At 41.1% G+C, this 13,775-nt stretch overlaps 2 protein-coding genes across 17 annotated transcripts in view; one reads left to right on the top strand and one right to left on the bottom strand.

The window, feature by feature from the left end:
• The window catches only part of MCPH1 (microcephalin 1), a 253,530-nt gene that overhangs the window by 105,052 nt on the left and 134,703 nt on the right, over nucleotides 1-13,775 (top strand). For 6 of the 13 annotated variants that reach the window (XR_010159115.1, XR_010159116.1, XM_063815963.1 and 3 more), the window contains one exon: nucleotides 2,548-3,782. Coding sequence is in view for 2 of the 6 variants with exons in the window: in XM_009454775.5 (XP_009453050.3) it covers nucleotides 2,548-2,592 (45 nt within the window). In the remaining 4 variants the exon portion in view is untranslated. 13 annotated transcript variants of the gene reach the window in all.
• Nucleotides 1-13,775, bottom strand: part of ANGPT2 (angiopoietin 2) — a 61,786-nt gene that overhangs the window by 7,135 nt on the left and 40,876 nt on the right. For 2 of the 4 annotated variants that reach the window (XM_001145488.7, XM_054656511.2), the window contains 4 exons: nucleotides 11,852-12,084; nucleotides 10,538-10,665; nucleotides 5,348-5,449; nucleotides 4,349-4,515 (listed from right to left, as the gene is read on the bottom strand). In XM_001145488.7, coding sequence (XP_001145488.1) covers nucleotides 4,349-4,515; nucleotides 5,348-5,449; nucleotides 10,538-10,665; nucleotides 11,852-12,084 — 630 coding nt within the window. Of the gene's footprint in view, nucleotides 1-4,348; nucleotides 4,516-5,347; nucleotides 5,450-10,537; nucleotides 10,669-11,851; nucleotides 12,085-13,775 lie in introns of all 4 variants that reach the window. The other 2 variants (XM_009454782.5, XM_016959057.4) reach the window with 1 other exon arrangement.

Here is a 13,775-nt window from a genome sequence, read left to right on the forward strand (position 1 = left end):
CTCCTCCCAGGTCTCCAGTCATCTTGCATAGAGACGGAGTCCTGAGACAACTGGGCGACCTCAAACATTATTTTCCTCAGGGGGCCCCGGGGGGATGGAGAATGCAGCAGACAAGGAATGGCCACTGAGTTTGGGGAAGAAATCTACAGAACGGTGCTGAAAATAAATCCTTGTGTCTACATTGCCTCATGTCTGTATAGTAGGGTAATGTAATTAAACTTTTAGATATTGAGAAAGGAACAAATGTCGGGGTAAGTTAGACACTATTTACAATACAGACGATCCCTGACTTCCCATGGGGCTATGTTCTGATAAGCCCATTGTATGTTGAAAATGTTGTATATTGAAAATGCATGGAATACACCTGACCTTCGGAGCATCATAGCTTAGCTCTAGCCTTCTTTAAATGTGCTCGGAACACTCACATTAGCCCACAGTCAGACAGAGCCATTTGGCAACACGGTGCACGCAGTGTCTGTTGTTCACCCTGGTGATCATAGGACTGACTGGGAGCTGTGGCTCGCTGCCGCTGCCTGGCGTCATGAGGGAGCATCGTGCCACATATCACTAGCCAGGGAAAGATCCAAATTTAAATCCCAAAGTGTAGTTTCTGCTGAATGTGTATCACCTTCACACCATCGTAAAGTCGAAAAATCTTAAGTTGAACCATTGTAAGTTGAATTGCAAAAATACGACTTACATCGGTCATCTGTGTACCAGCAAGGAGCATATAAGGGAAGGGAGAAGACAATATTTTTGAGGTTGTTTTTTCTTTCTTTTTTTTTTTTTTTATTTTCCGTAACTATGCTCAAGAGTTTCTGCTGCAAAGAAGCTTCTTGGCAGATGGTTCAGGACAGATCAGAGCAGGCATTCACGTAATGGGGTATGCCATATTGGCACATTGGGTCCTCACGTCCTGGTGGAGAAACAGGCACACCAAGACCCAGGCGAGGAGCCTACAAAGCAAATCCTGCAATGGTGGCAGGAGAAGTGTACTTGAAGCACCAAGATGATGCCCTTCTTTGTAAAACCTGCTAATGTTGGCGAGCTGCCACGTTGGAATAATATAATTTCTAACAGTTTGTATTGGAAGAATACAAAGAAGAGAGAAAATGTTCTTTTAGTTTTACCTGCTGGTCGGGCCAGGCCAGGTGCTTACACCTGCATGCACACTGGATGTTTATAACCACCTGCAGTGGTGGCCGCCATCTTTGTTTTGGCACTGAAAGTCACTGAGGTTCAGAGATATAAACTTGTCCGAGGTCAGACTCTTAAGTCATGGAGGTAGGATTTGCACCAGATGCAGCAAATGCCTCTGCCATGTTTCAACACTGGTGCGCACCTAAACAGAGATGTTTGTTTGTTGAAGAAGCTGTGAAAAGATGAGGGTAGGGCCATGTGATGTGGAGTTCCGTAAGTGTTGCTCCTAAGTGACTTCAGTATTAAGGCAGCCCTAGAAACTTCATCCTAAGCCCTGAACTGGACATGTGAGTCTCAGTATTTTCCCACATGTTTCAAAAGTGAGACTGGCCATAGCTCAGTCTCTAAATGCCTGCTGCAAAATGCTAATGTCATAAATACTCATCTCTGTTGGGATTTTGAAACACTGTACTTTCTTTCCATTGTCTTCCCATTAATCATAGACAGGATTGAGATGAACCACTTCCCTTGCTTATCTTTTAACTCTCTCTTGTCTCCTTTGAACATGTTTAGTTCTCATGGAACTTGTTAAATTATCCCCAGAGGCAAGAAAAATAAGGGAGAATACTATTTTTTATGAGTCTCTGTTAGAAAGGTTTTGTGTAATTTTAGGTCCTTTTATGGCCCACTGGTTTAAAGTGCTTTCTTTAAAATTTGGTTATTAAGAATGGCCCTGTTCTTGAAGTTGCTTTACATTGGTATGGGTTGATTTTTTTTTTTCAATCTCTGCAGCTTTGCCAGGGATGATTTTATATAACAGTTGAGTAAAGAGGTAACATCAACATTAACAATTAAACCTCATTGTTATATAAAACTGCCAGAATGTGTGTGAAAAGTGATGAATTTTTAAGGTTTAATGTACGCATAGCTTTTAGTTTTACTGGAAAGAATCAAATTCTATTGATGCATTTATGCATTTCTTATAACATGTATATTCCAGTTTTCCAACACTTGGAGAACATTTCTTCTGGGAAAAAAATCCCTTACATGCTGCATACAACTGGCGTCTCAAAGCATTTGCAGTTATGAGAAGTTTCAGTCCCTTCACAGTTCTCTTATCATGCTAGCATCATGTTTTATTAGGATAATAATTTTCGATGTAATATCTATTTTATCTTGCCAAGCAAATTAAGCTTTAAACCAATGTGTGTGTTTTTCTAAATAGCCTATCCAAAAATTGATTGCATTTCTAAAGGAAATATCTGTTAAGAACCATCTCAGTTTAAAATATTTTTATAATGTCAGCGTACAAGGGTAATGACCCATTTTGTAAAAATCTTCTTATACAAACAGCCTAATCCTTAATTTTTGTGCTTCTTTTTTTTTTTTTTAATTCTTCTGTTGTAGATTCCTAACTGTTGCCAGTTGAAAAAATATTTAACTTGGAGGTAAAACAATGACCAACCACTTGTGTCTCAAAATTCATTGAAGTTTTGATCTCTTTGGAGTCAAGCTGGAACTGCTGTGAGGCCCAGACACCTATCTTCTCATTCATCTCGGTTGTTGCCTCTCCAGGAGAGCCTGATCTTTCCATAATGAGAATAGTGAATATGCTTCACTGATGTTTAAAGAGTCACATCCATGTATATCTGTTTCTCAAACATGCTTCTGAATTTTCATCCACTGTTTGTACAGCAGGACATACTGGGCATTGTAGAGTTTTCACTTGGTTGTTCAGGCAACTTGACATTTAGCCGCTTCTCCGTGCTGCCCACCACAATCCTCCCCTGAGCAGCCTGCTCAAGGACTTTAACATTGTGTCTCCTTTCAGACTGTTCAGGTCGTGGAGCGGAGTGTCTGACTTGGGCATTAATGAGATGAAGACGAGACTGTAGGTCAGATGATGACTGTTTTTGTGATGTTCGTGTTGACCTTCATTTGCTAATTTCTCACCTCAAAGTGGGTATTTCATAATGTGTGCTCCATGATCACGAGGCGCCACCAGTCTGTGCTCTTTAGACTCCTTTAGGCTGGCGTTGTTGCCAGTGGGCACACAGTCTCACTTCTCTGCCCCTACCGTTGCACACACATTTCGGAGTGCCTCTATGTGCCTTGTGTACCAGCATTACTGTGCATGTGGCTTCACCGTACTTATCTTGCACACTAGGTTGTCGAGTCCCATTGCTGTTCTCTCTCTCTACTCTCATGGCATTTTAGAGGCAGAAAGTAAATTCCCAGTCAAGGTTGCCCATGCTATTACTTATGATTATTGCTACCAAATGGGTGAGGACAAGGCAAACACCCAGGGAATGCTGTGAATCTGATGTATTTCCTGTAGAGGAGAGTAGAGTTGACTAACCATCCCACCTAACTCTGCCATCTCTAAACTTGACAACTAATCTTGACTTTGAGATTGAAGACAATTGAATGTGTTTAAACTTCATAAAGACAGACTAACTTTTGAAACCTTTTGGAATAAAACAGCACAGTCACAAGTATCCATCATTTATGCTATTCATGTGACATATTATCATGGGAACACTTACTATTCACTGATTTTACAAATATCTATGAAAGCCAATTATCTACCAGGCAGAGTTCTTCTAGGCTTTGAAGATCCACAGTAAACACAGTGGACAAAATACTGTTTGTGTGAAGTTTCTTTTATATTGTTATAACCAAAGTTAGAATTTTAAACCCAGAGAAACTTAAAGAAGTAATAATTCTGAGAAACAAGTTGTTTTTCCATTTAAGGTAATATAAGAATAGTTTAGATCTTGGTTAAATCATTGTGTTTCTCATTTTCTGGAATAGTCACCCAGCAAACCTTTTAATTTTTTTTTTTCTTTTTCTTTTTCTTTTTTTTTTTTTTTTTTTTTTTGAGACGGAGTCTTGCTCTGTCGCCCAGGTTGCAGTGCAGTGGCACGATCTCGGCTCACTGCAAGCTCCGCCTCCCGGGTTCATGCCATTCTTCTGCCTCAGCCTCCCGAGTAGCTGGGACTACAGGCGCCCGCCACCACGCCTGGCTAATTTTTTTGTACTTCTAGTAGAGACAGGGTTTCACTGTGTTCGCCAGGATGGTCTCAATCTCCTGACCTCGTGATCCGCCCACCTCGGCCTCCCAAAGTGCTGGGATTACAGGCGTGAGCCACCGTGCCCGGCCACAAATCTTTTAATTTTTTCTTTCGATTACCATGAACTCACTTACCTATAATTGAGTTCTTCACTTGAGAGATAGAAGTGTTCATACAATGAGTAAGCCTCATTCCCTTCCCAGTCTTTAAGGTGTATTTTAAGCACATAGCGTTGCTGATTAGTCAGTTGCGAAACAAACTCATTTCCCAGCCAATATTCTCCTGAAGGGTTACCAAATCCCTGTAATGCAAGTTGTTAAATTCAATTATTTCATGTAATTTTTTCTTTGTATATTTGAAGTGGATAGTCTGTCAACTTAACATAGAATAACTATCAAATAGCAGACATTACTTCTGGTGCTGTGACAATTTAGGGTCCTTCCCAAAGGAAAATGGATTTTAAATAGGTCAGTTATTAGACACTAAGCTGCTGCTGGAAGAAAACTTGTATTAGGAAAATGAGAACTACTTGGGGAGCCACCAGCAGAAGCCTTGGCATAAACAGCTCAGTTCATGGGAATGTGAAGCACCATTAAACAGTCGGCTTACCAAAAAAATTCTGAGTCCACCTTTAAAAATAAGCTAAGTAGTGGCAGCCTTGTTTATTTGAGAGTCTTACTCTGTTGCCCAGGCTGGAGTGCAGTGGCGTGATCTTGGCCGACTTCAACCTCTGCCTCCCAGGTTCAAGCGATTCTCCTGCCTCAGCCTCCTGAGTAGCTGGGATTACAGGTGTGCACCACCACACCTGGCTAATATTTGTATTTTTAGTAGATACAGAGTTTTGTTATGTTGGCCAACTGGTCTCAAACTCCTGACCTCAGGTAATCCATCTGCCTCGGCCTCCCAAAGTGCTGGGATTACAGGCGTGAGCCAGCACGCCTGGCTGCAGCTTTTGTTTTGATACAGTTTACCTTATATTGGCCATTCTTTAAAGGGGAGACTGAAGCACCAATTTTAAAAACCATGTCAAAAGTCATTGGTTAGTTTGGGATTGGTGGTTAAGGTTCCGCAGATCTTGAAAGCTATTTTTCACAAGGGAAATTCTTTTCTGATGCCTTAAAGAATGTCCTTACCACTTTATATTCTTTCCAAGTCCTCTGAAAATCAACGCTGCCATCCTCACGTCGCTGAATAATTGTCCACCCGCCTCCTCCAGCTTCCATGTCACAGTAGGCCTGAAAACAGGAATGCAGGGTATAAGTGACAGAGCCCCCCCACTCCCCCCTTACGTAGCAGAAGCAGGAGGAATGTAGACCCTGAGTGCAGGACTCAGCCGAGAGGGTTCTCTGGGATATAAGGCACGGAGTAGACCATCGGGGTTGTCTAAGAAACAGATGGTTTCAAATAAATTGAAAGTGATGGATTAAAATGATGGTGAAACATAAACAGTAATATAATATAAAGTGTTGATGAGAATATGACTCACTTGTCATCATCTGTTCCAGGCTACAGACCCCACCCTGATGGCTGGCCCAGAGATTGCTGTTTTTTAGAGATTCATTGTGAATGGCACATTTTGGCAGATTGGCCCCGAACCCCACATCTCCATCCTGTAGAAAACCATTGACTTGTGTTCACAGCCTTGAAACCTTTCACTAAATGCCAGCCCCTGCCAGCTCCACCGAGAGCTATGTGAAGGGGATACTCTTTGATCATAGGGTTTGGAGGACTCCTGTTACATTCTCGTACTGTGGGGCTGTTTGGCTTCCTTTATGTGCAACACTAATCAGATTTTTTGGTTCACATCTGGGCACAAGGGCCTTGAGGCTCCAGTGTCCTGGTGCAAGGTGTGTGACCTGAGATTGGCTTAGCAGCTTGGCCTCAAGGGCATGACTTTACATGTACTTCTCTGTACATAGCTCACTGCCCACAGTTTTTCTCTAAGCAACTCTTTTTATTTCTGCTCTTAAACTGGATCTGTGGGTTTAAACTTTGTCCAGAACGCAGAATTCTTTCTTAAGCTAAGCGCATGCATGCTCAATTTCAACTCAGCTGGAGTTTTATTATGAAATTGAAAACCCCTGAAAATAAGATTACATAAATAGTTTTAAATAATAAGATTACAGTAGAACGAAACATGTTTTCCAGAAAGTAAGTTAAATTTTCTGCCACATACAAGGTAGGAAATATTGAAGTTAAGGTTCAAAACCAATTGTAAATATTCTTCTGGTGTTGTGCCCCATGGTCTTTTTGAGAATAATGGAGGCGATTTGGCAGGGTAAGCTTCAACGCACACTGTTCTCTGTTTACGAGTTAGAATCCTAAAGAGGAGAGCGAAAAGAGAACCAAGAGAGTGCTAGTCCTGTTCTTTCATTTCCTACACGAGGAAAGAGGGGTGCAGAGGAAGTGCAGTGGCTGCCTGATGCCTCATTGCCAGTGCAACCAGAGAACTGTCCCTGGAACAGCCTGGTCTGCAGGGGACTTCTCCCCAGCATGGTTCTGGTCTCTCTCCAGGAAGGTCACCCGGCTCGTATTGCCTTCCCCAGTGGCACTCATGTTTGGAAAGATAGCTGCCATTAATGAAAGTTACATTTATTAAGAAGAAAATTATTTCCTCATTTTAAATTAATCTGATGTAGAAAATCAGTCTGCACAAGCTAACCCCTTGTTACCCTTCTGTATTGCTATGATTTTTATTCTCATTGCTACACACCACTCTCATCCAAGTACTCTGCCAGATACTTTGTGTATATTATCTATAATCTCACAGCAACTCTGCTGTAGTATCATAATTCTGCATTTTTGAAAGGAGAAAAGATTTAGCAAAGTTAGATTTTGATCAGTTACTCACCTTCTAAGTGATATATAGGATTTGAATAAGGTCTCTTTAATTCCTGTTATGTTTTTTTTCCACTGACATCATGCTGCCAAAAACAGAGAAACCTGACCCTTTGGTAAATAGGCCAAAAGTCCCTCAACACAGTTCCAAGTTTAAATCAGTTCGTGAATAATACTGCCTCTTATTTGCCTGCAGTCAACAAAATGGTCAGTGCTGCTCACTTCTATCAGTATGTCTTTTTAAAAATCTATTTCATAAACCAGCTGAATAAGCTACATTGGTTTGAGGATTCATGTACATATATTGAAGTTAATTCTGTATCCTAAATGGTATGCTCTTGGGTTGAAAGCATTGATGTGGCTCTTGGTGAGCCTATCCTTGTTCCAAGAATGTTTGATTCTTCATTGTCAAAATCACTGCTATGAAGTTACCAGTACTTAAATACATGTTCTGTCTTGTTCAGAGAACAAGTTTATCTTGTTATGGAAGTCACAGGCAAAACTCTTAAATGTCTGAGAGTCACTGCCAGCACATAAATGATTTGAGCCATATCAGTGTTCGCTTTGATTCCATTAGTGATGATGATAAGGTTATTAGAACATTTTCTTAGTACTTCATCCAGGTTTTTAGAAAAAAGAACAGAGGATTTGTAAAAACTGGAGTATTATGGTTAATTGGACTATAAAACTTGCAGAGAAAGATAGTGTTCAAATAGAGTTGTCTACCCAGCCAGAAGATACTGAATAAAAGTGCTGAAATTGATTATATCAGGATCAGCAAAGCAGAAGTCCTCAGATACTTCCCAAGACCTTACCACTCCAATTACAACAAACCTAAGGGCAGTTAATATCTTTAATCTGTCCACTGCTGCACGGTGCAGGAACCTGATATCTTTCTATAAAGCTTGATGTTTTTCAGCAAGTAATACTTGAGTTGCTTCAACTCTGAGGCAATGATTAAGTGACGGGTTAAATAGCAAACCATAGAGACAAACGTTAGGAGTCAGGTGTCCTGTGAAATTTAGGGAAGGAAATGACCATACATGCTTTTGATAAATGCCATCTTGCAGTCTCTCTCTCATATAAGAACCAAATGAATTTTTCAAAACTAAAGCTGCAGTATTTTGGCCTTTTAGGAAAAGATCTGCTCAAAGACCAATTGAACATTCTTTTCTTGAATTAGATAAACGAGGGCAGAATCGGGTCTCCTGCCAGGCAGAGAAGTTGTCTGGTAGTCTTTGAAGGCAGTGAAAATGGTGACCACTACCATTTACTGTCCCAAGTTCTATCCCAGGGGCTGTCCCTGTGTTGTCACAACCCCCAAGGCTGAGGGTATCATTGTTGTGTTACAGATGGGGAAATTGAGCTCTCAGAAAGGTTAAATGACTCGCCCGGAGCCACAAATGGCAGAGCCAGAATTTACATCCAAGTCTGTCTATCTCTCCCTGGATCAGATTGTGACTTACAGAGTCTTAATTCTGGAAGGGAATTTAGAGGTAACAATTGACACCCCTTATTTTTCAAGATGAGAAAACTGAGGTTTGTGAAAGCTTATTGTTCCCTGCTGTGTAAATGAGTTTCTTTTACTGCAAGTGTTTAAAGGGAATATAAATCCTAATGTTTCCAACCATGACCTGAGGGTCATATAATCCCGGAGTACTATATATTTTCATCTTTCTGCAGAATATTTCAGTTATTCTGGGGGCCATGGGGTGGGACAGTGCACTGGGGTGGGAAGCTTGCACTTAGGCTGAGAAGCATAGATGAAACAATGTGATGGGGCTGCATGGTTAGCAGCTGTCCCTCTGCATCGGTGTCCATGGCATCCCCATTTCACATGCATCCTCTGTCCCCCCTCTTGACACTCCTGTCCCCAGGCCAAGAACACGCCAACATCTGGTGACAGACAGTGGCATGCACAGAATTGTCATGAAAACCAGATAGCAAAAGAGATTGAAAGGCTTAGCCTAGAGTCTGTTCGTTGCCTTTTCATCTGCAGCAGACTGTGTTGTTTGTGGGTTTGTTCCCTTCCTTCCCTGTTGTATGGCTTCTAGGGCGTTAGGGACATTAACTGATTTTCAGGGTTGATTTAACACAGCATTAATGAATTAGAAAGGTTTCTTTGGAAAGCATTATGTTGAATAGCACAATATTTATCTTTTCCGTTCATAATCAAGATACATGTTACTGTTTCAAGTTCCAGGTCTTTAAAACCCTAATGCTTATATTTTTAAAGTGTTTTTCTTTGATACTGTTTGAAATACTTAGGATAATACTCAAATTAAAGAGATAATACTTCCAAGAGCCTCGAAAATTTCCATTTTGGTACAGTATCCAGTGTATTCTCTGTAGTTATTTGTGTTGGTTCAATATGTAGCTGCTTTTACATTTATATGCAAACATGTTTATAGACATTTAATATATACAGTTATCCAGTAGTTACATAACACTTCACCACACTGATTCTCCTGTAATATCATTCTGCCCTATCAAATGTTTAAGAGAAGCCACATTGAAATATTCTCCGGAAGGGTTTTTTTTTTTTTTCCTTATCTCAAGTTCAGTGTCTCCCAAAGCACCTTCAGGAGTCAGGCTGTCTGAGTGAGGCTGCAGAACTAGGAATGACTGAGGTAAGCTGTGTTGTGGCTTTGCCTGCTGTGAGTACTGACTGTCCACTCACGTTACCTGCAGTAATTGGACATATGCCTTGAAGTGAACTCCCCTGCTGGAGAAGAAAATGAACACTGTCTTTATGGTGTGTTTCGAGTCTTCCAGACTGCGTTAGATGAGGTTAGAATCGCCTGCCCCAGCGGTTCTCATGGTGTGGACCTCAGAATCCTGCATGTCCCCCAGACCATGTCACCAAGTCCACAGGTTGAAACTGTTTTCACGATGCTAAGACACCACTGGTCTGTGGCACTGTGTTAGCGTTTGTTCAGATAGAGCAAAAACCATGGTGGGTAAAACTGCTACCATCCCCGTGTGAGGCAGGGCAGCGGTAGCTAACTGTACAAGCCACTATGCAGTCACACACAAAGAAAGGAACAATAATATCACTGAAAAATGACTTTGGCACAGCAGTAGAAATTATTAATTTCACGAAACCTCTATGGCTGATGCACTATGGTTATTCAACCTTCAGTTTTTGGAAGATACTTTCTTTAAGGAAATGAGTCTGACACCTCAGGAGAAACAACTGACAGTATGCGTTATTCAAGCAACATGCAAGGAGAACGTATTTCTTGCCGAAGATAAGATAGACATTTGTACATCATTCATATGCAGCTTCTGTATTTTCTGCACAGCAGCAGAACTTAGAGCCCTTGGCAAGCACTCTAGGCGAGGTAGCTGCCCAGTAACTATGGCTTTGTACTGTGTGAGGCTGGGGAAGATCTTTGGGGAGAGACTTCTGCTCTCTGGTTCCTCACTCTCTAAAGTGGCCTGCCTAGAGCCAGGGAGTTAGTAAGGGGAGACGAATACCTCACCTTGATCTCTTCTGTAGAATTAGGGAATGTTAACGTGTAGATGCCATTCGTGGTGTGTCCTGATTTGAATACTTCAGCACAGTCTCTGAAACTGATTTGTTCTTCTTTAGCAACAGTGGGGTCCTTAGCTGCTTTTAAAAAATAGTAAGGCATTTAAACGGAGTTCATGAAAAGACAAAGACTTGTTATTTCAAGACCCAATCATTTGGTGAGTTTTATGACTTTGGAATTCTTAAGTAAGCAAAAGGCTATACCACTTTTTTAACCTTTCTAGAAAGTTTCCTTTCAGCCTGTTTTCTTCTTAATTCTCAAAAGATTAATACTTACTTTTTGGTCATTAATTCCATGTAATTATAATACTTCAAATAATCCAAACTTCCTTTGCTGATCATCAATTACATGTAATGCAAGTACATCACAATCACATAAATTAAATTATTACTTTTGAAGATCTTTCATCTTGAGTAGAATAGGGTAAACTTAGTATGGAAGAATTTAAAAAGAATGTCCCTAAACACTGTTATCTGTATCATGACCCCATTGCCTGCCCCTTCAGGCCATTTTCCCACTGAGGACATAGTGGGGTGCAGTGACACATCTCAGCTTACCGCAACCTCCTCCTCCCAGGTTTAAGTGATTCTCCTACCTCAGCCTCCCAAGCAGCTGGGATTGCAGGTGCCCACTACCATGCCCAGCTAATTTTTGTATTTTTAGTAGAGACAGGATTTCACCATGTTGGCCACGCTGGTCTCCAACTCCTGTCCTCAAGTGATCTGCCTGCCTCACCCTCCCAAAGTGCTGGAATTAGAGGCGTGATCCACCACACCTGGCCCTTCCCTCCAATATATAAGAGACGCTGCAAAGTGAAACAATAATAAGGAAGGCAAAATGTGCTTAAGAACCTGGCAAGATAAGGGAACTAGCATCTCTTAAGTGCCAGTGTATTATCTCATTTAATCTTAATGGCCATCCCATGGGTCTGATATTATTTTTCCCATGTAAAACCTAAATAAATGAATATCTGCTGTGGTTTAGTAATTTGCCCAGTCTCATCCTTCTAATTAATGATGGAACTAACTAAAAGTAGGCTCTTTACTGCCATGAATCAAAAGTATGCTTGGGGTGTTTGCTTCATAATAATTAGTATAACATATATTTCCCCTTCTCTTCTTCCTTCATTTTAATTGGTAGATATTTCATATGAAATATATGAGAAATAGCGCCTTTTCTGAAAGGTGAGAATTTTTTAGTCTTTTGAGTGTTTTACTGACTAAAGGTTATTAACGCTGAAGAAAGCATGATATGTAAACTTACAGTTTGATGTGGACATCATAGTCAGTAAGTTATTAACTGTCTCCATGAGATCATGTTGCTGCTTTTGAAGAACTGAATTATTCACCGTGGCAGTCACTATTTTTTTTTCTAGTTCTTCAATGATGGAATTTTGCTTGGATACTAACACCTGTAGCTGATCTTTCTCTTCTTTTATTGACTGTAGTTGGATGATGTGCTTGTCTTCCATAGCTAGCACCTTCTTTTCTAGGAAACTTGTAAGGAAAAGAATTGTTAGTTAGTGAAGGCTATTCTGATGAAATATTTTATATTTATTGAATTTCTACTTCTCCAAGGTACTCTGTTAAGTTATTGTAGTGGTTATAAAGTAATATGATGTTACCAGAGCCCTAAGGAATCTCTGAAACTTGCTGAGAAGATTAGATATATAAATGTGTGTATATATGTAAACGTATAAGCATATATGTATGTACATGCGGACTTATGCATACACACAAGAAAACGTACCCCATCTGGTCCAGGATAGGTGGGATATTGGTGTTTTTTGTATTAGATGCTACAGCGCTCAGAAGAAAGGTGCTGCTCTTTCAAGCTTAGTGCTCATGAAGTGCTTTTTTGAGAAGGGAGAGTTTCAACTGGGCTGGACCCTTGGGTAGGATATTAGCTTTCTCCTAAACTATTTATATTTTAATATTAATCCTAATGATAATAATAGCACTTAATGCTACGTGAGAAATACTCCTTTATGGGGAGGTGAATACTTCTCCCAGACTCAAGTCCTGGCTTACCAGCCCTGCGACTTGGAACAGTTTACTTAGTCACCCTATGCATTAATGTCCTCACCTGTTAATTAGGATACTATCACCTAGGTCATGGGGTTGGTGTGAGGAACAAATGGGTTTTAAAATGTAAATGCTGGCCGGGCGCGGTGGCTCACGCTTGTAATCCCAGCACTTTGGGAGGCCGAGGCGGGTGGATCACGAGGTCAGGAGATTGAGAGTATCCTGGCTAACACGGTGAAACCCCGTCTCTACTAAAAATACAAAAAATTCTCCAGGCGTGGTGGCGGGCGCCTGTAGTCCCAGCTACTCTGGAGGCTGAGGCAGGAGAATGGCGTGATCTCAGGAGGCAGAGCTTGCAGTGAGCTGAGATCACGCCACTGCACTCTAGCCTGGGCGACAGAGCGAGACTCCGTCTCAAAAAAAAAGAAAAAAAAATGTAAACGCTTAGACTAGCGCCTGTCATACATTAACACTCAATGAATGTTTGTTAACGTTAATATAGACATTATTATTCCCGTTTCCAATGAGGAAATTGAAACTTAGGGACATTGAGGGCCAGACTCATTGGCTCACACCTATAATCCCAGCACTTTGGAAGGCTGAGGCAGGTGTATCACTAGAGTCCAGGAGCTTGAGAGCAGGCTGGCCAACATGGTGAAACCCTCTCTCTACTAAAAATACAAAAATTAGCCAAGTGTGGGGGCACATGAATGTAATCCCAGCTACTCAGGAGGCTGAGGCAGGAGAACTGCTTGAACCCGGGAGGTGGAGGTTGCAGTGAGCTGAGATTATGCCATTGCACTCCAGCCTGGGCAACAGAGCGAGACATCATCTCAAAAAAAAAAAAAAAAAAGAAAAGAAAAGAAATGTAGGAAGAATGAATCACATATCTAAAGTCACACACAGCAGGTGGCAGGGGCAGAATACAATCCCAGAACTTTCTGACTCTGAAATCTGCTTCTCTCCTTTTAATGTGGCCCCATTCCTTCTCTAAAAAATCTAACCAGCGCTATCGCATGTACTTAATACATAACAGTTAATATGTGAGCCAAGCCCTTGAAAAGCTTTTTTTTTCTTTTTTTGAGATGGAGTCTCGCTCTGTCACCCAGACTGGAGTGCAAGGGTGCCATCTTGGCTCACTGCAACCTTCACCTCCCAGGTTC

This window comes from Pan troglodytes, chromosome 7 (genome assembly GCF_028858775.2).
Source record: "Pan troglodytes isolate AG18354 chromosome 7, NHGRI_mPanTro3-v2.0_pri, whole genome shotgun sequence".
NCBI classification, from domain to species: Eukaryota; Metazoa; Chordata; class Mammalia; order Primates; family Hominidae; genus Pan; species Pan troglodytes.